Here is a 26,359-nt window from a genome sequence, read left to right as displayed (position 1 = left end):
TGTATCCTAACTCTAACTTCAGTGGGGATCAGAATCTTACATGCAGGTTACAAGACTGTTTTTCCTCTAACATACAGACTTAGCTAGTAGCACTCATCCCATGGCTAAGGGGCCTGTTGGTTATACTGTAGTGGAGAGTCACTGAGCTGTGTTGCACTGGCCCAACCGTTAGTGTCATCATCTTATTGACTTTCTTTCATATTTGCAGCCTCTTTTTCTCGCACACACTAGATTTATTTTTTGCCAAAATTATACATTCTCCCAGTCACCTCCCTGTCTGATTTTCTCACCCATGTCTTTGTTGAGAGTTTCCAGTTATTCTAATCTCTCCTTTTCTGTGAACGTCATGCAAAGTTAACCATTAATACCACAGGGTTCCGGTTTAGAAGAACACTATCCACTGTGCTCAGAGGACACTTTCGGTATTGCAGTTTAGCTGATGTCGAGCCAAAAAAGACAGTTCCCATAGATAGCCCCATAGAGAAGTTCAATTAGAACATTCCTAAAAAGACACTTTGGTTATCACATTTGTGCCAAAAATATCCATTGAATTATTCAAGTAATTTTCTTCTAGGCCACATTTTTCCCCCATCACACAGCAGAAGATATTACAATTTTATATTAATCCAATATATGTCATGTTACTGGATGATGTGATAATATGATAACATACTACTCAAATTTTGCCTTTATCCATCATAAGGTTGCTACATCCTAGCCTATGAATGAAAGTTTACAAAATAGGTGCACACAGGTCGTAAAAACATTTGAGGTGACAGACAGTGACACATGGATAGAGTGACACATTCAACACCACCTTAATTGCACACTCTTGCCTGCATCTAGCTGATCTAGGGTGCAATCAGTTGTCCAACAGTTGCAAACGAGAGTTTCTATTGGACAAATTCAGGTATATTTAACTTCGTTTCGTTCCGTTTGCGTGAACACATGTAAACACAGTTCACTTTCATAGCAGCCACGTTGTATTCCTCCTCACACCTACGTGCTCTCCTTCTCTCACCTTTTTCCTTTGTTTGTGGACTTCAATGCACAACACATCAGATGTATGTGACCAGGTGAAAAAAAAACACTTTCTAAGCCTAAATAGAATTAGCGTGTTACTAAACCCGCTACAATCATGCAGTACAGCGTTTTCAAAACTGTTTAACTATTGTCTTTCTCTCTCTTTGAGTCAACTACTCACCACATTGTATGCACTGCAGTACTAGCTAGCTGTAGTTTATGCTTTCAGTCCTAGATTCATACTCTGGTCCTTTGATTGGTTGGACAACATGTCAGTTCATGCTGCAAGAGCTCTGTTAGGTTGGAGGACGCCCTCCAGAAGTTGTCATAATTACTGTGTAAGTCTATGGAAGGGGGTGAAAACCATGAGCCTCCTAGGTTTTGTATTGAAGTTAATGTACCCATAGGATGACAGAAGCTACCTGTCATCCATCTACACCATGGTGCCACCCTACATAGTGCTGTTGAGGGTACTGTAGACCTTCATTTCTAAACAGTGTGTTTTAATCTAACTATACTGACCCAATAAACACTTGTCCTAGAGATATCCCTTATTGGGACAGTGGGTAGGGTTCTTGTCATTGGTGCAGATGGCCTAGGTTCACTGCTAGGGGAGTCACCCTACTCTAACAGTCTTAGCAATGTGTTTGAAAGCACTGTGAAAGCACTAACCACGTTCTAGATAAGTTTGGCTAGACATTAACGGAATGTTCTCGTAACTTTAACAGCAAAACATGCAAAAAAGGTTATTCAAATGTTTTTGCTAACATAGATAGAATGTTCCCCTAAAGGAGAACTGGACAATCAAACATGAAGGTAACATTGCGGGTAACATAAAAGAAAACCTATCTCCCTAGAATGGGTCTCCAGTTCATTAATACAGTGGGGCAAAAAAGTATTTAGTCAGCCACCAATTGTGCAAGTTCTCCAACTTAAAAAGATGAGAGAGGCCTGTAATTTTCATCATAGGTACAATTCAACTATCACATTGTAGGATTTCTAATGAATTTATTTGCAAATTATGGTGGAAAATAAGTATTTGGTCAATAACAAAAGTTTATACTTTGTTATATACCCTTTGTTGGCAATGACAGAGGTCAAACGTATAACAAAGTTTATACTTTGTTATATACCCTTTGTTGGCAATGACAGAGGTCAAACATTTTCTGTAAGTCTTCACAAGGTTTTCACACACTGTTGCTGGTATTTTGGCCCATTCCTCCATGCAGATCTCCTCTAGAGCAGTGATGTTTTGGAGCTGTTGCTGGGCAACACGGACTTTCAACTCCCTCCAAAGATTTTGTATAGGGTTGAGATCTGGAGACTGGCTAAGCCACTCCAGGACCTTGAAATGCTTCTTACGAAGCCACACCTTCGTTGCCCGGGCGGTGTGTTTGGGATCATTGTCATGCTGAAAGACACAGCCACATTTCATCTTCAATGCCCTTGCTGATGGAAGGAGGTTTTCACTCAAAATCTCACGATACATGGCCCCATTCATTTTTTCCTTTACACGGATCAGTCGTCCTGGTCCCTTTGCAGAAAAACAGCCCCAAAGCATGGTGTTTCCACCCCCATGCTTCACAGTAGGTATGGTGTTCTTTGGATGCAACTCAGCATTCTTTGTCCTCCAAACACGACGAGTTGAGTTTTTACCAAAAAGTTATATTTTGGTTTCATCTGACCATGTGACATTCTCCCAATCTTCTTCTGGATCATCCAAATACTCTCTAGCAAACTTCAGACGGGCCTGGACATGTACTGGCTTAAGCAGGGGGACACGTCTGGCACTGCAGGATTTGAGTCCTTGGAGGCGTAGTGTGTTACTGATGGTAGGCTTTGTTACTTTGGTCCCAGCTCTCTGCAGGTCATTCACTAGGTCCCCCCGTGTGGTTCTGGGATTTTTGCTCACCGTTCTTGTGATCATTTTGACCCCACGGGGTGAGATCTTGCATGGAGCCCCAGATCGAGGGAGATTATCAGTGGTCTTATATGTCTTCCATTTCCTAATTTCCTAATAATTGCTCCCACAGTTGATTTCTTCAAACCAAGCTGCTTACCTATTGCAGATTCAGTCTTCCCAGCCTGGTGCAGGTCTACAATTTTGCTCTTTGGTCTTGGCCATAGTGGAGTTTGGAGTGTGACTTTTTGAGGTTGTCTTTTATACTGATAACAAGTTCAAACAGGTGCCATTAATACAGGTAACGAGTGGAGGACAGAGGAGCCTCTTAAAGAATAAGTTACAGGTCTGTGAGAGCCAGAAATCTTGCTTGTTTGTAGGTGACCAAATATTTATTTTCCACCATAATTTGCAAATAAATTCATAAAAAATCCTACAATGTGATTTTCTTGAATTTATTTTCTCATTTTGTCTGTCATAGTTGAAGTGTACCTATGATGAAAATTACAAGCCTCTCTCATCTTTTTAAATGGGAGAACTTGCACTATTGGTGGCTGACTAAATACTTTTTTGCCCCACTGTACGTAGCTCAATGATTACTGCTGACAGAAAGATATTTTTGATTTAGTCTTGGGATGATGATTTGTGTCCAATTGGCTGAGAGACTTAGCATATTTGGATAAAATAATTTCTCTGAAAGTTTTCAAGAACATTTTGTCCTCCTGGATCAACAGTTGTGCACTATTTGGTTGGCTCTAACAAAAAGGACATGATTCATTACACTTGATGATGGGAAAATCAATTGTTAAAACAGCACAAATAGTTTTTTTTCTTCTTTTTTACAATTGCATTTTATAAGCTTACAATGTAGAGTATAGAGGTTAGCCACGTGTTTTCATGTTTACAAGAGCAGATGCTCACTCCCGTCCTTCAATTAATTACTTACTCCATTTCTATGGAGACAATTTTCTCATAGCCAATCACTTGCCAGTTTCCATTTTTATCAGTGTTTATTGTACTTTCACAAGTGCAGTTTCAGCTAATTTAGTCATGTAGTCACGTGAGATGCAACACTGAAGTTGGACGCAGCAAGAGCCCTGCTGTAAGGGGTGCATACTGGCGGCAGAGAAGTCAGACGCAGGAGAGAAAAAACTGTGTTTCCAAACGGCTCAGTTTAATAACAAAAAACCCACTGGAAAACAGAATAACCAAATAATGGGTACAAGCACTTACAATAAACAATCACCGTCAAGGACATGAGGGGGAACAGAGGGTTAAATACACAACATGTAATTGATGGGATTGGAACCAGGTGTGATGGAAGACAAGACAAAACCAAAGGAAAATTAAAAGAGGTTCAGCGATGGCTAGAAGGTCGGTGACTTCGACCGCCGAACACCGCCCGAGCAAGGAGAGGGACCAACTTTGGCGGAAGTCGTGACACCTGCACTTGACTTTAAGAACCTCACACGGGTAGTACATTTAAAAACTCAATTTTATTGAATAGCTGACATATACTTTTCATTGTTGTCAGCTCCCCTTGAAGCAGGCAAAATGTCTTGGTTTGTTCACATGTTTTGCTCCACTGAGCTCGAGTCTTTGATCATCCACACCGCTGAGCTTTTTAAACCTGCCACCACTTATGACACCGTGGCATTTGATATCCTACCCTGAAATGCCATGATGCTATTCTATCCATGTGATTCATCTTATTGAGATACTATAATTTCCTTTCTTTTACCTTTTCTTTTTAGACCTTCTAAAAACACATTGCTTTCTCCACCACATTGCTTTCTCCAGGCTTCCGCAGGCGCTAGTGAGTCACATGGCTAATCTACAGTACGTGCCACTCCGAAGTCACAGTTAATTTCTTAGACACCATACAAGGTGAAAATTCAGGCTTCCCAATAACAGACCGCAGAGCTCAGTGAAGCTTGTCAGTCCATCCTGTCTGTCTTTCATTGACTGTCCAGACAGTTGTCTCCTTCATTGGCCTTCAAGCTCTGAGCTCCAGCTTGTACAACTACTCTTGATCTGCAGTAAGGTTGTGAGGCCATGGACTGTTCCCAGTTTGAGCCTCCTCTCCTCTCATTTGAAGCCCCCCCCCCCCGTGCTCTTCTGAGTTTTTTTTATGTTGGTGTTCATCTATGGTGCTGCTGCCAATCTCTGTCAGTCTTCAGCCTGCTTTAGAATTTAATAAAGGCAGGGGTGAAAGAAGAAATGAAAAGAAAGAAGTGGAGAGAGAGGGCTGGATAAGAGAACATTGAGATGAGGCAGCTATCTCTCCTGTCTCTGTCTTCTCTGTCTGGATGGAGGGAGAGATGGGCTTCAGGCAATCACAGAAACCCCTCTCATCTCACTTCTTCCCTCTCCTCTCTCCTTCTTCACTTCTGCCCCCTCCCCGCCTTTTACACCCCCATGTAATCAGTATAGCCATCGACATGTTTCCACTGCTTTTAGTGCAATACAAACCTGCTTGAAAAAGAGATCAGGATATGTTGTTATTAACAATAACAATAATAATACGCAGGACTTATGTAGCACTTTTCAATTACCCAAATTCTCTTGAAGATGTTGCCATCTATAACCAGCATAGGGTTAGGTAGACTATGTTTGTCATAGGCTTACAGTAAAGTACTGTGCAGTAATACGATGCAGTCCCTTGGGTAAGTCAAGCTGATTGTAGGGGGGATTGGGGGGAATTGGTGACACTCAACATCTCCTCCAATAAGGACCACTCCATACCATCCACTCAAAGTTAAAATACTAAGTAATACTCAACTTGATCCTCCTCCCCTCAGCAGTAGTAAAATGTTTTTTTTTAACCCTCACAACCCTCCATCTCCTAGATATACAGTTCTAACCATATTTAGTGCAGTAGATCAGGTGATCAGTGGAATGAGGAGTTGTCATATTCATGCAGCATGACACTACACACTAATGTATACCCAGCTACGCCTGGTCTGTGAAATCTCTTAGTATAGCTTGATTGGCCCAGCTATGGCCTGGGATGGCCTAGTTGGTTTGGATTGAAAGCAATCTCATATCACTTTCTCTCTCAGATCAGCACTGCTCACTGCTCTATGTTTTAGCAGAGATAAAAGTTAAAGGGGAAAGAAAGAGGGAGGAGAGAGAGAGGGAGAGTGGTTGAGGGTGAGAGGGAAGATAAAAAGAGAAATACATTAGGAAGGAAAGAGGTAGAGTAAGAGGCATAAACGAGAGAGACAAAATAGAAATAGATTGGAATGAAGGAAGCCTGGCACTGGGAGAGAGTGGGAGAGAGCGAGAGAAAGAACAGAGACAGCAAGAATTACGCTTAGCTGGAGATTATTTTAGTCTGGTGAGGACTGTGAATCTGTGTTAATCTCCTTTCCCAGTTGTCGTGTTGTCATGCCCCAGTACGTTTAACTAGGCTTGTTAATGAAAAGAACAGCATCCAACTCATTAATTAAATTAGCTCCCCTTAACCTAACATCTGACCGTGTCTACTCCTCCACACTCCCTCTACTAGTTAGGTGACTAGCCTATGGCTCTGAGGATTTCATTGACTCTGGACAATTCAGCACACACACTGTTTCACCTTACTTATTTATCTGAAAAGAGGAGGCTGCGCTCGGCTGTCGTTGGTTATTGTCTAATTCAGTTTTGCCCACGGGTAATGGAGGTTATTCAGTGCTGTGGAGAGCTGCAGAACAGAGGGGTGTGGAGTAGGTAAGGAGGGGAGGGAATTTGCTCCAGCTACAAATGGGAGAAGGAGAGGAGAATCGGTGACAATGTTTAGCCGGTAATGGGTTTCAGCTGCTAGGTGCTGGGAAATTAGGGTGTGTGCCCAAGTTCGCCGGTGTAATGCAATTTCCAAATTTTGCGTAAATTTTATAAAGTGTATCTAGTTTTTAAAAAAAATACATTAAGAGAATATGTTGCTCCTGGAGGCTTGTTGGTTGTGGTATTTCATGTATCCAATATTGAATCAATTTATCATCCGCTTCTATGGAGTAAGTTGAGTTGAATCCTTTGAGGGAGTGTCTGTTGTAGTTCAAATTAGGCTGAAGAATCACCATTGCTAAGATCTCAGGGGTTGATCATTGCGGTTATTCCACAGGAGGGGATCTCTGGAGGCAGGGGTACATAAGTGTTCCAAATGTATCTTTCGGACAGTCCTTTTGCTTTTTTTCTATAGTTTGTGACGTAAGAAGCGTGGCGTCCTTGTACTGACTGATATCAGTAGGAGCTAGGGTTCTCACTTTAATTGATCTTCCCTAAAGGTCAGCCGTGTCCCAGGGCACATTCCCCCAGTATGCTGGCCCTATCAGATAGGCAAGGGTGTGTGAGTGTGTGACTATGTGTGTGTCTCTGTGTGTGCACCCGCGCATGTGCGTGTGTGTGTGGTGCCCCCGCAATCCCAAAGCCACCATTCTCCTCTCCAGAGCAATGATCAGTTTATAGTCCTATAAAGGTCAGTTTTCTCTTCTTTCTTTTTTCGTTTCAAGCAATCTCCACAATACTTCATCCACTCCACTGTGGCCAAGCGGGATTAGCTGTGGTTGTATGAGTGGTCTACTGGCTAGTCCCTCAGTGCCTGTGAATCCCTGTCAATCAGTTACACAGACACTTAGGGATGGTTTGATACAGTAAACTTCATAGATGGCATATAGCTACATTTGAAGTCAGAAGTTTACATACACTTACACAGCAACATCTCAAGACATCAGTCAGGAAGTTAAAGCTTGGTCACAAATGGGTCGTCCAAATGGACAATGACCCCAAGCATAGCAAAGTTGTGGCAAAATGGCTTAAGGACAACAAAGTCAAGGTATTGGAGTGGCACATCACAAAGCGCTGACCTCAATCTTATAGAAAATGTGTGGGCAGAACTGAAAAAGCGTGTGCGAGCAAGGAGGCCTAGAAACCTGACTCAGTTACACCAGCTCTGTCAGGAGGAATGGGCCAAAATTTACCCAACTTATTGTGGGAAGCTTGTAGAAGGCTACCTGAAACGTTTGACCCAAGTTAAACATTTTAAAGGCAATGCTACCAAATACTAATTGAGTGCATGTAAACTTCTAACCCTCTGGGAATGTGATGAAAGAAATAAAGGCTGAAATAAATCATTCTCTCTACTACTATTCTGACATTTCACATTCTTAAAATAAAGTGGTGATCCTAACTGACCTAAGACAGGGAATTTTTACTAGGACTAAATGTGAGGAATTGTGAAAAACTAATGTGTCAAACTAAACTATGACACATGTACTTTATATGTTGTTACAGTATGTGTGATGGAGTACAGATAGAGGGGCCCTCCAGTAAATCCAGCCAACTGTCTCTGACCTCCCAGGCCCTCACAGTCACTGACACTCTAACCACAGATAGGTCCTGTCTTCACCAATCAAACTAGCCTGGTACAGACAGGCCCCGTGCCTTCTCTTCCACTCACACTGCTTTATATCAAGCCGTCGTCCCTGCCCAGCCCTCACCACCAACATCTTTATACAAGCTTCAAATCAAATAAATTGTTATTGAATACATGCGCCGAATACAACAGATGTAGACGTAACAGTGAAATGCTTACTTACGAGCCCACTCCCAACAGTTTAGAGTTAAAAAGTAAGACAAATATTTGCTAAATAAAAAAGGAAATAGTAACACAATTCAAACAATAATGAGGCGATATACAAGGAGTACCGGTACCGAGTCAATGTGCAGCAGTACGAGGTAATTGAGGTAATTGAGGTAATAGAGTATGTACAGTGCCTTGCGAAAGTATTCGGCCCCCTTGAACTTTGCGACCTTTTGCCACATTTCAGGCTTCAAACATAAAGATATAAAACTGTATTTTTTTGTGAAGAATCAACAACAAGTGGGACACAATCATGAAGTGGAACGACATTTATTGGATATTTCAAACTTTTTTAACAAATCAAAAACTGAAAAATTGGGCGTGCAAAATTATTCAGCCCCCATAAGTTAATACTTTGTAGCGCCACCTTTTGCTGCGATTACAGCTGTAAGTCGCTTGGGGTATGTCTCTATCAGTTTTGCACATCGAGAGACTGAAATGTTTTCCCATTCCTCCTTGCAAAACAGCTCGAGCTCAGTGAGGTTGGATGGAGATACATTTGTGATCAGCAGTTTTCAGTTCTTTCCACAGATTCTCGATTGGATTCAGGTCTGGACTTTGACTTGGCCATTCTAACACCTGGATATGTTTATTTTTAAACCATTCCATTGTAGATTTTGCTTTATGTTTTGGATCATTGTCTTGTTGGAAGACAAATCTCCGTCCCAGTCTCAGGTCTTTTGCAGACTCCATCAGGTTTTCTTCCAGAATGGTCCTGTGTTTGGTTCCATCCATCTTCCCATCAATTTTAACCATCTTCCCTGTCCCTGCTGAAGAAAAGCAGGCCCAAACCATGATGCTGCCACCACCATGTTTGACAGTGGGGATGGTGTGTTCAGGGTGATGAGCTGTGTTGCCTTTACGCCAAACATAACGTTTTGCATTGTTGCCAAAAAGTTCAATTTTGGTTTCATCTGACCAGAGCACCTTCTTCCACATGTTTGGTGTGTCTCCCAGGTGGCTTGTGACAAACTTTAAACGACACTTTTTATGGATATCTTTAAGAAATGTCTTTCTTCTTGCCACTCTTCCATAAAGGCCAGATTTGTGCAATATAGGACTGATTGTTGTCCTATGGACAGAGTCTCCCACCTCAGCTGTAGATCTCTGCAGTTCATCTAGAGTGATCATGGGCCTCTTGGCTGCATCTCTGATCAGTCTTCTCCTTGTATGAGCTGAAAGTTTAGAGGGACGGCCAGGTCTTGGTAGATTTGCAGTGGTCTGATACTCCTTCCATTTCAATATTATCACTTGCACAGTGCTCCTTGGGATGTTTAAAGCTTGGGAAATCTTTTTGTATCCAAATCCGGCTTTAAACTTCTTCACAACAGTATCTCGGACCTGCCTGTTGTGTTCCTTGTTCTTCATGATGCTCTCTGCGCTTTTAACGGACCTCTGAGACTATCACAGTGCAGGTGCATTTATACAGAGACTTGATTACACACAGGTGGATTGTATTTGTCATCATTAGTCATTTAGGTCAACATTGGATCATTCAGAGATCCTCACTGAACTTCTGGAGAGAGTTTGCTGCACTGAAAGTAAAGGGGCTGAATAATTTTGCACGCCCAATTTTTAAGTTTTTGATTTGTTAAAAAAGTTTGAAATATCCAATAAATGTCGTTCCACTTCATGATTGTGTCCCACTTGTTGTTGATTCTTCACAAAAAAATACAGTTTTATATCTTTATGTTTGAAACCTGAAATGTGGCAAAAGGTCGCAAAGTTCAAGGGGGCCGAATACTTTCGCAAGGCACTGTACATGTACTGTAGGTAGGGGTAAAAGTGACTAGGCAATCAGGATATATAATTAACAGAGTAGCCACAGCATATGTGAAAGTGTGTGTGTGTGTGTGTGTGTGAGCATATGAAGTGTGTGTGTGTATATGTTGGAGTATCAGTGTAGTATGTGTGAGTGTGTGGGTAGCGTCTAGTGAGTGTGCATAGAGTCAGTGCAAGGGAGTCAGTTCAAAACAATTAAGATAAAGACATTATGTAAATTGTCTGGGTAGCCATTTGATAAACTGTTCAGTAATCTTATGGCTTGGGGATAGAAGCTGTTCAGGTGCCTTTTGGTCACAGACTTGGCACTCCGGTACTGATTACTGTGTGGTAGCAGAGAGAACAGTCTATGACTTGGGTGGTTGGAGTCTTTTTATGGCCTTCCTCTGACACAGCCTGGTATAGAGGTTTTGGATGGCAGGGAGTTCGGTCCCAGTGATGTACTGGGCTGTACGCATTACCTTCTGTAGCACCTTGCGGTCAGTTGCCATACCAAGTGGTGTAGTAGCCAATCAAGATTCTCTTAATGGTGCAGCTGTAGAACATTTTGAGGATCTGGGCACATGCCAAATCTTTTCAGCCTACTGAGGGGGAAAAGGCGTTATTGTGTCCTCTTCATGACTGTGTTGGTGTCCATGGTAGGGCCTTAGTGATGTGGCCAACGAGGAAACCTGAAGCTCTTGAGCCCCACCGATGTGAATGGGTGCGTGTTCAGCCCTCCGTTTCCCTCCTTTGTCGTGCCCACGTTGAAGGACATTTTGTAGTCCTGGTAACACACTGCCAGGTCTCTGACCTCCTCCCTATATGCTGCATCATCGTCGCCAGTGATCAGGCCTACCACTGTTGTGTCATCTGCAAACTTAATGATGATGTTGGAGTCATGCGTGGCCACGTGGTTGTGGGTGAATAGGGAGCACAGGAGGGGACTGAGCACACACCCCTGTGTTGAGGGTCAATGTGGCGTATGTGTTGTTGCCTAACCTATCCACCTGAGGGTGGCCCATCAGGAAGTCCAGGATCCAGAGGGAGGTGTTCAGTCCCAGGGTCCTTAGCTTAGTGATGAGCTTGTAGAGCATTTTGGTGTTGAACACTGAGCTGTAGTCAATGAACAGCATTCTCATGTCAGTGGTCCTTTTGTCCAGGTGGGGAAGGGAAGTGTGGAGTGCAATTAGAGATTGCATCATCTGTGGATATGTTGGGGTGGTATATGAATTGGGTCCAGGGTTTCTGGGATGATGGTGTTGATGTAAGACATGACCAGCCTCTGACTACAGATGTGAGTGGTAGTCACATAGTCAAGTTTACCTTGGCGTTCTTAGGCACACGAAGCATGGTGGTATGCTTGAAACATGTAGGCATTACAGACTGGGTCAGAGAGAGGTTGAACATGTCAGCGAAGACACTTGTCAGCACAATCTGTCTGGCCCTGTGGACTTTTGAATGTTAACCGGTTTAAAAGTCTCACTCACATCGGCTAAGGAGAGCATGATCATACAGTCGTCCGGAAAAGCTGGTGCTCACACTCATGGTTCAGTGTTGCTTGCCTCGAGTTGAGCATATAAGGCATTTAGCTTGTCTGGTAGGGTTGCATCAATGGGCAGCTCTCAGCTGGGCTTCCCTTTGTAAAACGTGATAGTTTGCAAGCCCTGCCACATCTGACAAGAGCCAGAGCCAGTGTAGTAGGATTTGATCTTAGTCCTTTATTGCCGCTTTGCATGTTTGATGGTTTGTCGGAGGATGTAGAGGGATTTATTATAAGTGTCCAGATTAGTGTCCGCCTTTAGCTCATTGCGGATGTTGCCTGTAATCCATGGGTTCTGGTTGGGATATGTACGTATGGTCTTATTAATGAAGCAGGTGACTGATGTGGTAAACTCCTCAATGGCATCCAGATGAATCCCAGAACACATTCCAGTCTGTGCTAGGCAAACAGTCCTGCTTCATCGGACCACTTCCATCTTGAGCGTGTCACTGGTACTTCCTGTTTGAGTTTTTGCTTGTAAGCAGGAATCAGGAGGATAAAGTTATGGTCCGATTTGCCAAATGGAGAGCGGGGGAGAGATTTGTATGTGTTTCTGTGTATGGAGTAAATGTAATCTAGAGTTGTTATCCCTCTAGTTGCACAGGTGACATGCCGAATAGAAATGAGGTAAAACGGATTTCAGTTTTCCTGCATTAAAATCACCTGCCACTAGGAGCGCCGCCTCTGGATGAGCATTTTCTTGTTTGCTTATGGCCCTATACACCTCGTTGAACTCCCAGCTAGGCCAATCACCACCTGCACCATGCTCTCTGGCCCTCTTACCTCTCAACTGCCAAGTCTTTGTCTCAGCCAGCTCTCCTCTCCACTCATTACCATGGGAACCAAAAGTGTGCTTTTGGAAATCTGGCATAAATATGTATTTTTATGTGTCAGTGTCTATTCATTTGGTAGAACTGTATTATTTGAAGCCAGACCTTGTATGAATGTTATGATGGTAATATAATGTTTCAGTATAATGAAACATGGTGTAATTGTCACCTGAAAAGACTGGTCTGACAGATTTAAGGGATATTTTAGCCCTCTTTTCTCCCATTCATATTGTCCTTTTTTGTAGATGATTGTGAACTCATACTCTTATATACCCCAGCTCAGTATTTTCCACCAATTAAAAGCCATTATGTGAGAGCTGGGGTAATCTAACCCCGTGGCTGGTACTGGTTAATGCAGCTGTATGTTTGTGCATCAGTTTGTGTCTGTGCATGCGCGTGTATGCGTGTGCTGTGTGTATGTGTGTCTATTGAATTTGTAGTGTAGGCTATATCCATGTATGTAGAAGATATACATAGCTTTCCCAAATGATTTATACACAGCAGTGGATTACTCTCACCAGTCCTAACCCTGCCCCTTTCATAGTGCTCATGTTTAAAGGACAATACTGCCACTTTTCAACTTGATATTCCTTATCTCCAGCACCAAACCAGTGTCTACATATGTGAAAACAGCACGTTTCTATGATCTGTGGTTAAAAAGATAGAAGAAAGGTCCGATACAAATGTTTCTCTGTAATATCTGAGTTTCTTACCAGAGGGAGGGTATTTTCTTGCTCCCCACATCAGCATGAATCTCATGTTTGACAAGCACTGTTTTTAAAGTGTTGTAAAGTTTGATGATGTCATCCGGTATACATTTTTCACTTTATATTTTTTAGAAATGCTCCATTTTCACATACAGTGGGGAGAACAAGTATTTGATACACTGCCGGTTTTGGAGGTTTTCCTACTTACAAAGCATGTAGAGGTCTGTCATTTTATATCATAGGTACACTTCAACTGTCAGAGACGGAATCTAAAACAAAAATCCAGAAAATCACGTTGTATGATTTTTAAGTAATTCATTTGCCTTTTATTGCATGACATAAGTATTTGATACATCAGAAAAGCAGAACTTAATATTTGGTACAGAAACCTTTGTTTGCAATTACAGAGATCATACGTTTCCTGTAGTTCTTGACCAGGTTTGCACACACTGCAGCAGGGATTTTGGCACACTCCTCCATACAGACCTTCTCCAGATCCTTCAGGTTTCGGGGCTGTCGCTGGGCAATACGGACCTTCAGCTCCCTCCAAAGATTTTCTATTGGGTTTTCCACCTCCATGCTTCACGGTTGGGATGATGTTATTGGGGTTGTACTCATCCTTCTTCTTCCTCCAAACACGGCGAGTGGAGTTTAGACCAAAAAGCTCTATTTTTGTCTCATCAGACCACATGACCACATCCAGATGGTCATTGGCAAACTTCAGACGGGCCTGGACATGCGCTGGCTTGAGCAGGGGGACCTTGCGTGCACTGCAGGATTTTAATCCATGACAGCGTAGTGTGTTACTAATGGTTTTCTTTAGTTTCTGTGGGCCCAGCTCTCTTCACTTAATTGACCAGGTCATGCTGTGTAGTTCTGGGCTGATCCTTCACCTTCCTCATGATCATTGATGCCCACCGAGTTGAGATCTTGCATAGAGCCCCAGACCGAGGGTGATTGACCGTCATCTTGAACTTCTTCCATTTTCTAATAATTGCGCCAACAGTTGTTGCCTTCTCACCAAGCTACTTGACTATTGTCCTGTAGCCCATCCCAGCCTTGTGCAGGTCTACAATTTTATCCCTGATGTCCTTACACAGCTCTCTGGTCTTGGCCATTGTGGAGAGGTTGGAGTCTGTTTGATTGAGTGTGTGGACAGGTGCCTTTTATACAGGTAACGAGTTCAAACAGGTGCAGTTAATATAGGTAATGAGTGGAGAACAGGAGGGCTTCTTAAAGAAAAACGAACAGGTCCGTGAGAGCCGGAATTCTTACTGGTTGGTAGGTGATCAAATACTTATGTCATGCAATAAAATGATAATTATTTACTTAAAAATCATACAATGTGATTTTCTGGATTTTTGTTTTAGATTCCGTCTCTCACAGTTGAAGTGTACCTATGATAAAAATTACAGACCTCTACATGCTTTGCAAGTAGGAAAACCTGCAAAATCGGCAGTGTATCAAATACTTGTTCTCTCCACTGTATGTAGACACGGGTATTGTGCTGGAGATAATGAGGTAGAGAGAGAGGTAGAGAGTGGTAGAGAGAGAGAGGTAGAGAGAGAGGTAGAGAGAGAGAGGTAGAGAGAGAGGTAGAGAGAGAGAGGTAGAGAGAGAGGCCGAGAGAGGTAGAGAGAGCTTACGTTTGCTGTTCAATCTCTGAACACTATGGAGGTGTAACCTACTGTAGATCTGGGCTGTAGGTTTGTATGTAAACCATTTATTGTTACCACCTGTATTCAGCATGGAGTCATTACAGTATGAATCTCCACACAGGATGCTTCTTAAATGACATCCGATTCCTTATTTAGTGCACTACTTTTGACCAAATGTAGGGCAGGGAGTATTCAACTCTTACATTACGAGGTCCGGAGTCTGCAGGTTTTCAGTTCTACCTGATAATGAATTGCATCCACCCAGGTCTAAATGAGTTCCTGACTAGAGCGAAACAATGTAAAAGTGCAGTGGAACTAGCTTCGAGGTCCAGAGTTGAGTTTTAGGGATGTATGGAATAGGCTGCCATTTGGGATGCAGAGAGCTGGGAGCCATCAGTCAACTCCTCAGCCACATAGGCAGCAGTGTTGGCTCTAGCTGGCCTTTATCTGGGCTCGTCAGGAGCTCCACGCTGAACACAGGTCAGTTATTACTGCTAGCTGCAGCTCCCTGATAAGATCAAAGGAGAAACCGGGCTGAGTTGGGAGATGTGTGCCACAGCTCTCCCTTTGGCCCGAGCACAGTTTGTCACGTATTCATCTGCTGTAATGTCACAACTTCCTCAGCGCGTTAGAAGTCCTTCACCATTTTCAGTAGGGGGAGGGGGGGGGGGGGGGATTCTCCCATCTACCATGTTTCTTCCCAGTCAACAGTGATTTTTCACTGTTCTTTTTTTGTTGCCTGACTTTCTTCCTACTGTATCTATCCTTCCTATTTTACAATGTTTTCTTCAAAGACTGATTCTTTAGTGTCACAGGCTTGAAGCAGTGCAATTTTTCATGATAGAAAAAGGTAGGGACAGCCACTTAGGCACATCAGTGCAATATCCTATGACAAGGCAGAGAATGGAGATTAGCATGTGTTAGAATGGAGAATAGGAGCAGGTTAGAGAGTTACTGGCTTCTCTCCAGCTAGCTGTAACCATGAATAATGGCATAGATCAAATTAGAGTGTACAGCTCTTGTCTGAATACTCTTTTAAACCACAGGTGTGGATTAAATAAAATAGAAGACTGCATCACCTGTTTCCAGCTGTAGAGTGAGTCAGCATGGACACAGGCTGTTAACTTCCCGTTGTAGGTTTTATAACCTGTCTTGGATGTAAGTAGTGTTCCTGGCTTGTTGTGAACCTCCTAATTATAGTTCCACAATGTGTTCTTCGAAGGTTAATTCAAAGTCAATCCAACATCCTTATTGTTTTAAACAGCCAACAAGCCATCTGTTGTCTTTATGCCATAATTTGTAGGCTGCAAATCACATGAATTTCATCCTAGACAAGAAAACAGCAGGCTGTGAGGCTTGTTTTTTTTTTTTTTTTTTTTCATAGCCAACTCTCCCATGGTGAACTGCAAACTTTCTGTATGGAAGACTGCGGAAACTTCTGTTCAATATACATTGTATGTAATCTGGATCTGGATCAGAATGGACCTGAATCAATCTACTGTATGTACAAACAGTGCATACACATAGCCAAGTATGCTGGACCAGTGACATCACATTGAAGCCATGGCACCCTTTTTCCTATATGGTGCACTACTTTTGACCAGGACCATTTAGGATGCAGACATAGTAATCAGTCCCATTTAATGTTGTTGTCTGACATCTTCCCTCTCTCTCCTCCAGAGTGAAGTCGAAGGATGGCGTGGCATTCCTGGGGGCGAGGGCCAGTGACCCAGTCCTGTGGACAGTGAGTCAGGACGTGAGGAGCGAGGGACACAGGGTCATCACCCTTCACTGTCACCGCAAGGAGAACACCTTCGGTCAGAGGTCAGTGGCACATGGTTCTTGTTGATTACGATTCAACACACTGTAATAGCAGATTTGATGGATTATGGGTAGGGCCAGGAGTTTTCCTGTTCAGGCCATGTGGTCTGGGAAAATGGGCCCTAATGATGTATTATGGGCTAAAGCAACTGTCATGGTGTGCTGCTTACTCAGCAGACTCAGTTCAATGATGTTCATGAATAACAATAATGTTGTTAGAACCCCAAACAACCCCCTCCCAAAGAGACAACTCATTAATAATAACAATAATGTTGTTAGAACCCCGAACAACCCCCTCCCAAAGAGACAACTCATTAATAATAACAATAATGTTGTTAGAACCCCGAACAACCCCCTCCCAAAGAGACAACTCATTAATAATAATAATAATGTTGTTAGAACCCCGAACAACCCCCTCCCAAAGAGACAACTCATTAATAATAACAATTTCACTACTGAGCAACTGAAATTCTGAGCTAAACTTTAATGCACTTGTCTCCCATTGGACTCCGTTTCAATTTATAGAGTGGGGAAGGTTGTCTAACTAATTTGTTTTGCTTTGGGGAGGGTTGTGTGATTTTTTTTTATTGGGTACATGGCTTTTCCCCATTTTACAGGTTTTACTATATAATGTCTTCCATATAGCCAAATATCCTAATCTGGTTGCATGCACCTCCTCTATTAGGGTGCTTTGGTACTTCCTTTATGCACTATACTTTTCTGCGCACATACTCAGTATCCTGTTTATAAACAAAGTTTACTACAGTTATTGTTATTTGTCTTGGTAATCATTATGTTTGAGGGGGGAGGTTGTGCAATTTATTTTACAGTGCAAGGGGAGGGTCATGTGGAAATATTTTAAACGTTGAAGAGGGGGGTGCATTTTTTTATGACACCTAGAGTATGGCCAAATTTCGAACTGTCCCTTATGTGTCTCATATTACCAGCCCTCTCCCCTGCAGTGGTGTGGGATTACTGGTCAGCCTAGTGCTGTGATGATTGACAGCCACAGTCACTGCTCCTTAGCATACTCTCTGTCCCTATGGTCTACCCCCTGGTCGCATTTACATAACTTACATTCATCTCATGAATACGTATTAGTATGAGTCAGTATGAGTCAGTCCCCAGTTAGTGGCTAAAAACAACGGCAACACTTTCCAATGTTAATTAAGTGGAGTTTATTTGTGATTTTTTTCTATCAAACATTAATTATAGAAATCTGTGTGAGAAACTTCCTCAGCGATGACGTGTCAGTTTAGAGATAAGGAAGCAGTGAGCAGGCTGGCATTTATTGGGATGACTCATGTACTGGAGGCACCTCTGCAGAGTGGTCACTAGCTGGCACAGCCACAAAGTCATGAAATCTGATGTTAAACCCAACCCTTAAAGGCACAATATGCATAAATCCCTCCACCATTTCCTGGTTGGTAAAATTATAATAGTTTGCCTAATTTCAGTTTATTTATAAACAAAACCACTGTGAAATATATTTTCAATAACCAAAAATATTGTATTTTCAGCTGTTTGAAGCTGGTGTGCAAAACCGAAAGTAGAAGACACAAAAACATTTAAAAACAGGAAGCATAGAAATAGCACATAGAACAGATCCACCGCTTCTTAGACTTCCTTTCAATGAAAATGACAGATCTATAACTCATATTTCTATGTGATTTAGATCGGTCACCCAAAAAGTTACATATTGCAGCTTTAACCTTAACCACACAGCAAACCCTAATGACTAACCCTAGCCTTAAATAAAGATATTTTCACGAATTTCTACGATATAGACAATTTTGACTTTTCAACTGATAAACATCAACCTGAAAGTAGCGAGGGAGTTGGAGAAGCGTTACGGACGGAGATGTCAAGAATTCATGGTGGTGAGGCTTTCTTGTGCTCGAGGAGAGGAAACATTAACAAACAAATTTTCCCTCCTTTCTTGTGGACCTCTTTACAAATTCTATTCAAGTACTGTACTGTTATTAGATTGCTTTTTCCCTCTCTTCCTTGAAATTCAGGTCGTACAGGGAGATGTCTAAAGAAGATATATATTTGTTGTGTTTACTGTGTTTTCATAGTTACATTTCGTGTCGAGCAACATAAGTGATTCAGTTTGGGCGCTGCCAATTACTCTCAAGTTACAGTCGAATGGGTAAAGAAATGTTTAGACCTGAAGCATATCTCTCTTAGACTTTGTAAAGCTATTAGGTTTTCCAAAGTTCACCAAGAGGATATTATTGTTTATTACAGCCTACCTGAAACCAAACACACAGCAATGTGTATACACACTACACAGTAATGTAGTGATACGTGTGCATGTGTCACATGACCCTGCCTCTCAGAGTATATAAAGACACAGAAAGGTCACATTGTGTCCATAAGCCTCTAACATAATCAGCGGTGACATTTATCACAGCGCACTACGCTTTATTACGGGCGACAGGTTCAGTCCACATCACTGCATTGTGTATCAAAAAGTATGTTGGCCCTCTTTGAAGCCTCATAGATCGATGCATTGCTTTCTTTTTGTTTATAAAGCTCTTTTAGGGACGAAATTTACTGGGGCGGGGTGACTGGTCCAAAAGAGGGGAAGAGTTGTCTATCTTTTTTTCAGTGGTTTAAATTCCCTATTTTGCAGGTTTTACTATATAATTTCTTCCATATAGCCAAATTTCCTCATCTTCTTGCATCCGCCTCCCCTATCAAAGTGTTTTGGGATACAGTCAACTTTATCCTGCCCTCTATCTGTAATGACAATAGTGATAGGTGGATCATTTGTCCATATCTGCAATAGGTTCTAGCAATCATACCACACATTAAACAATTCAAATCTGCAACAACTTTCTATATAAATCCACAAGAACTGTCACGCCCTGACCTTAGAGAGCTTTTTATGTCTTTTTATGTCTCTATTTTGGTTTGGTCAGGGTGTGATTTGGGTGGGCATTCTATGTTCCTTTTTCTAGTTTTGTTATTTCTAGGTTGGCCGGGTATGGTTCTCAATCAGGGACAGCTGACTATCGTTGTCTCTGATTGGGAACCATACTTAGGTAGCTTTTTCCCACCTATGCTTTGTGGGTAGTTATTTTCTGTTTAGTGTTTTTTGCACCTGACAGGACTGTTTCGGTTTTGTTTATTCTCTTTGTTATTTTGTTATAGTGTTCAGTTTCAATAGAAAGCATAAACACTTACCATGCTGCACTTTGGTCCAATTCCTCTTCTTCAGACGATGACTCCCGTTACAAGAGCATAGAGGAATAGCTGATAGGCAGCAGAGAAGCTAGGTGCGCCATTGCACATGAAAGAGTCAAGACACGCAGCTGAAAAAGCTCCCTATTGATCTTGTTGAGGCCATAAAAATTGTATTTACTATATAATGGGTGCCCCTCTTCAGATTTCTCAAAATAGTAAAAAAAACAAAAAACAATTGTGATTCATTTAATTCATATGAAACTATTATTTTTAATGAACTGAATGATGTGCTTTGCTATTGTAGTAGTTGGTGTTCGGTTAAATCGCGGTGAATCGAATCATGTACATCGCAATAATAATGTATGAATCACAAACAGTAAAGAGTGTAGCTGTAGCCTTCCTTTAGAATTGTGTCACTTCAAAACTCATTTTGTATATACTTTAAATTGATTTGGACATTTAATGTATGGGACACTGCGACTCAATAGATGCTAGTAGCCTGAAGTTAACACTTCTAAAGGTAAGATATGTAGCCTATTGGCTCTATAAAATCAGTTATGCGTGCTGAAACAGTCATTTAACGGTTTTCCCCAAAAACTTTCAAAATTAAATGTTGACTGCAAAATAGGCCTACCAGTCAGAACGCTATCATGATGATTTGTATCAATCGGGTGCACATTTGTTTTGCATACACTGCCATCACATGAGTAGTACAGAAACCTGACAGAAAAACTAACACGAATGTAATGTGACTGAAACTCAGCTGGGACATGCTTTCAATGGCGCTCTCCAACACCTGACACCTACAGTTGAAGTTGGAAGTTTACATACACCTTAGCCAAATACATTTAAACTCAGTTATTCCCAATTCCTGACATTTAATCTTAGTAAACATTCCCTGTCTTAGGTCAGTTAGGATCACCACTTATTTTAAGAATGTGAAAAGTCAGAACAATAGTAGAGAGAATGATTTATTTCAGCTTTTATTTCTTTCATCACATTCCCAGTGGGTCAGAAGTTTACATACACTCAATTAGTATTTGGTAGCATTGCCTTTAAATTGTTTAACTTGGGTCAAACGTTTCAGGTAGCCTTCCACAAGCTTCCCACAATAAGTTGGGTGAATTTTGGCCCATTCCTCCTGACAGAGCTGGTGTAACTGAATCAGGTTTGTAGGCCTCCTTGCTCACACAAGCTTTATCAGTTCTGCCCACAAATGTTCTATAGAATTGAGGTCAGGGCTTTGTGATGGCCACTCCAATACCTTGACTTTGTTGCCACAACTTTGGACGTATGCTTGGGGTCATTGTCCATTTGGAAGACCCATTTGTGACCAAGGTTTAACTTCCTGGTGTCTTGAGATTTTGCTTCAATATTTCTACATAATTTTCCTCCTTCATGATGCCATCTATTATGTGAAGTTAACCAGTCCCTGCAGCAGCAAAGCACCCCCACAACATGATGCTGCCAGCCCGTGCTTCATGGTTGGGATGGTGTTCTTCGGCTTGCAAGCATCTCCCTTTTCCCTCCAAACATAACGATGGTCATTATGGCCAAATAGTTTTATTTTTGTTTCATCAGACCAGAGGACATTTCTCCAAAAAGTACGATCTTTGTCCCCATTTGCAGTTGGAAACTATAGTCTGGCTTTTTTATGGTGGTTTTGGAGCAGTGGCTTCTTCCTTGCTTAGCGGCCTTTCAGGTTATGTCGAAATAGGACTTGTTTTACTGTGGATATAGATACCTTTGAAATGACTCCAACGTAAATGTATGTAAACTACCGACTTCAAATGTATATAGTGGATTAGGGTTTGATTCCCTGACTGGGACTCAAACACTGGTCAGTGTGACTGTCATTCCAAAACCATTATACTGTCACATTTCTCGCTATATGAGCCATATTGAGAGCGGCAGAAAGCCTGGAGGCCAGTAACTGAAAGGTCAATGGTTTGAATCCCAATGCCGACTAGGGGAAATATCTGTTGATGTGCCTTTGAGCAAGGCACTTAACCCTAATTGCTCCTGTAAGTCGCTCTGGATAAGAGCGTCTGCTAAATGACTAAAATGTAATAATGCTATTATTACCAAGTCGGTTTAGCCTAATGGCACGATGCAAAGGGTGTTTTCCTTTCACGCCAGTTACCCGGTTTCACATCCTTGTCTTGCTATTTGCTAATTTGGTGTCAGAAATGGAATTGGTACTGGTATTTTATTAGGATCCCCATTAGCTGTTGCATAAGCAGCAGCTACTCTTTTGGGGTCCATACAAAACATTCAACATTACATAACACAGAACATTAATAGACAACATCTCAAGGACAGAACTACATAAATAAATACAGTATATACTTTTACATTTAATTTTTTTATTATTTTTTACAAAAGGCGCACATAGCTACATTTCAATACATACACACAAACTATCTAGGTCAAATAGGGGAGAGGCGTTGTACAGTAACTGGAACGCATGACTCGGAAGTGCTAGGGGGCTGAGTAGTTGAAGCACAGGGATGTGTCTTCAAGTACAAAGGGGACAGTGTAGCAAACCTTGCTATATGAGCCACATTACAATTCCCAGCAGGTGGATTATCCCCATTGGCACAATGCATAGGATTTGTCTTTCACGCCGTTCGCTACAATACCAAAAGGCTAAAATCTATTGGTGGCCTACCTTCAAACTCCGTGCCTCTTTACTTGACATCATTGGAAAATCAAAAGAAATCAGCCAAGACCTCAGAAAAATAATTGTAGACCTCCACAAGTCTGGTTCATCCTTGGGAGCAATTTCCAAACGCCTGAAGGTACCACGTTCATCTGTACAAAAAATAGTACGCAAGTATAAACACCATGGGACCAGGCAGCCGTCATACCGCTGAGGAAGGAGACGCGTTCTGTCTCCTAGAGGTGAACATACTATGGTGCGAAAAGTGCAAATCAATCCCAGAACAACAGCAAAGGACCTTGTGAAGATGCTGGAGGAAACGGGTACAAAGTATCTATATCCACAGTAAAACGAGTCCTATATCGACATAACCTGAAAGGCCACTCAGCAAGGAAGAAGCCACTACTAAAAAAATACTAATTGCGTGTATGTAAGCTGAAATAAATCATTTTCTCTACATTTATTCTGACATTTCTCATTTGTAAAATAAACTTTTACTAGGACTTAGTTAATGTCAGGAATTGTGAAAAAATGAGTTTAAATGTGTTTGGCTAAGGTGTATGTAAACTTCCGACTTCAACTGTATGTACAGTACCAGTCAAACTATTTTTTTTACATTGTAGAATAATAGTGAAGACGTCAAAGCTATGAAATAACACATATGGAATCCTGTAGTAACCAAAAATGTGTTAAACATCTCAAAATATATTTTAGATTTTAGATTTTTCAAAGTAGCCACTCTTTGCCTTGAAACATCTTTGCACACTTTTGGCATTCTCTCTACCAGCTTCACCTCAAATGCTTTTCCAACAGTCTTGAAGGAGTTCCCACATATGCTGAGCACTTTTCCTTCACTCTGCGGTCCCACTCATCCGAAACACACCAAGACAGTCGTGAAGAGGGCATGACAAAGCCTATTCGCCCTCAGGAAACTAAAAAGATTTGGCATGGGTCATGAGATCCTCAAACGGCTCTACAGCAACATCGAGAGCTGACTGGTTGCATCACTGCCTGGTACAGCAATTGCTCGGCCTCTGACCGCAAGGCACTACAGAGGGTAGTGCGTACGGCCCAGTACATCACTGTGGCTAAGCTGCCTGCCATCCAGGACCTCTACATCAGGCGGTGTCAGAGGAAGGCCCTAAACATTGTCAAAGACCCCAGTGTCGTGTCTTTACTATCATTAAACTGAAGATTAATCTTTATCAAATGACTCTCTGTAATTATTATTACGCGATTAAACTGATTAATCATGTAACTGTAGGAAACTAGGAAGTCGGGGCACCAAGTTAAATATTCAGATTACAAAGTTATAATTTTCCTAATATAACTTTTCAGATATTTTCATATCTGCTCAATAGACTTCTGATTATTTAATTATTCTTTACCTCACGTTAGTCTCATTCCAAACGTCGTAAATTGTTGGTTATCTGCACAAACCCAGTCTTTACTATGAGTCATCCATACATCAATTGTCTTAAATCATTTATTTATTAACTAACTAAACAATCACAGAAGTGCACACACAAACAAACAAAGTAAATATGATGGAGCTGGCGGCTGAGCCGCGGGAAGAGCCAGAGACGGTTGATGAGGCAATGGAGAATGTTGGGAGAGAAAGAGATGAGAGAGATGTTGTGCAAGTGTGTTCTGCTCAACATCCGACCAGAGGATCCGGTTAGCAGGCTGGTGCAACCTGTACCGGCTCCACGCTTCTGGCCTTCAGTGGGCCTCCCCAGTCCGGTACGTCCTGTGCCTCCTCCCCGCACTCGCCCTGAAGCGCGTGTCACCAGTACCGGCCCCACGCATCAGGCCTCCAGTGCGCCTCCCCAGTTCGATACGTCCTGTGCCTGCTCCCCGCACTCGCCCTGAAGTGCGTGTCACCAGTCCGGTGCCACCTGTACCGGCTCCACGCACAAGGCCTCCAGTGCGCATTCACAGTCCAGAGCTTCCGGCGACGGTTCCCAGTCCAGAGCTGTCCAGAGCTTCCGGCGACGGTTCCCAGTCCGGAACCTCCTGAGACTATCCACGGTCAGGAACCTCCAGTGTCGGCCCACAGTCCGGAACCTCCAGCGACGCGCAACGGTCCGGAACCTCCAGCGACGGTGCGGAGTTTCCAGGCAAGGCGTCCAGTCCTGCTCCAGGGCAGGAGCCTTCCTCTGCGCCGGTGTCCAGTCCAAGCACGGTGTCCAGTCCAGCTCCATGGCAGGAGCCCTCCTTTGCGCAGGTGTCCAGTCCAGACACGGCGTCCAGTCCCGCTCTTAGGCCAGAGCCTTCCTCAGCGCCGGTGCCCAGTCCGGGCGCGGCGTTCAACCCAGCTCCATGGTCGATGTCCAGGTACGTCGTTCAGCCCGGCGCCATGGTCGGATCCGGGGTCTGGGGGGTGGACACGACCCACACCGGAGCCGCCACCAACACTAGTCACACCCCCTAACCCTCCCATTTGGTTTCAGGTTTTGCAGCCGGAGTCCGCACCTTTGAGGGTGGTACTGTCACGCCCTGACCATAGAGAGACCTTGTTTCTCTATGGTGTAGTAGGTCAGGGCATGACGAGGGGGTGTTCTAGTTTAAAATGTCTATGTTGGTGTTTTGGTTTGGTTCCCAACTAAAGGCAGCTGGTAATCGTTGCCTCTAATTGGGGATCACATTTAAGTAGCTGTTTTTTTCAACTGTGTTTGTGGGATATTATTTTGTGTTTTGTGCATGTGCACCACGTAGTCACGTTTCGTTGTTAGTTTATTGATTTATTTGTTTTGTTCTTGCTAAGTGTCACTTTATATTAAATGTGTGGAACTCGACATCCGCTGCACCTTTGTCCATCTCAACACACGTTCGTGACACAGCCTGACTAACCCGTGTCTGTATGTAGCCTCACTACTTTTATAGCCTCACTACTGTTTCTAGTCTGTTTTATTTCTTTACCTACCTATTGTTCACCTAATACCTTTTTTTGCACTATTGGTTAGATCCTGTAAGTGAGCATTTAATTAATAAACTGTTGTATTCAGGGCATGTGACAAATACATTTTGATTTGATTTGAAACCGTCTCAATTGGGTTGAGGTCGGGTGATTGAGGAGGCCAGGTGATCTGATGCAGCACTCCATCATTCTCCTTCTTGGTCAAATAGCCCTCACACAGCCTGGATGTGTGTTGGATCATAGTCCTGTTGAGAAACAAATGATAGTCTCACTACGCCCAAACAAGATGGGATGGCATATCACTGCAGAATGTTTTGGTAGCCATGCTGGTTAAGTGTGCCTTGAATTTGAAGTAAATCACTGATCGTGTCATCAGCAAAGTACCATCACACCTCCTCCTCCATGCTTCACGGTGTGAACCACACATGCTGAGATAATACGTTCACCTACTCTGTAGCTTACAAAGACACAGTGGTTGGAACCAAATAACTAAAATCCCAAAGGACAGATTTCCACTGGTCTAATGTCCATTGCTCATGTTTCTTGGCCCAAGCAAGTCTCTTCTTCTTACTGGTGTCCTTTAGTAGTTAATTTTTTGCAGCAATTCAACCATGAAAGCCTGATTCACACAGTCTCCTCTGAACAGTTGATGTTGAGATGTGTCTGTTAATTGAACTATGTGAAGCATTTATTTGGGCTGCAATTTGAGGCTGGTATCTCGA

The 26,359-nt window shown here is 42.5% G+C and overlaps 1 protein-coding gene across 1 annotated transcript in view; it reads left to right on the top strand.

Moving 5' to 3' along the window:
• LOC110522892 (transmembrane protein 132C-like) overlaps positions 1–26,359 on the top strand; it is a 125,813-nt gene that overhangs the window by 16,297 nt on the left and 83,157 nt on the right. The window contains exon 3 of the mRNA XM_090236667.1: positions 16,723–16,866. Coding sequence (XP_090092793.1) covers positions 16,723–16,866 — 144 coding nt within the window. The remainder of the gene's footprint in view (positions 1–16,722; positions 16,867–26,359) is intronic.

Source organism: Oncorhynchus mykiss, chromosome 5, assembly GCF_057628025.1.
Source record: "Oncorhynchus mykiss isolate SJ-2025 chromosome 5, ASM5762802v1, whole genome shotgun sequence".
Taxonomy (NCBI): domain Eukaryota; kingdom Metazoa; phylum Chordata; class Actinopteri; order Salmoniformes; family Salmonidae; genus Oncorhynchus; species Oncorhynchus mykiss.
This window is presented reverse-complemented; position numbering and strand designations above follow the sequence as displayed.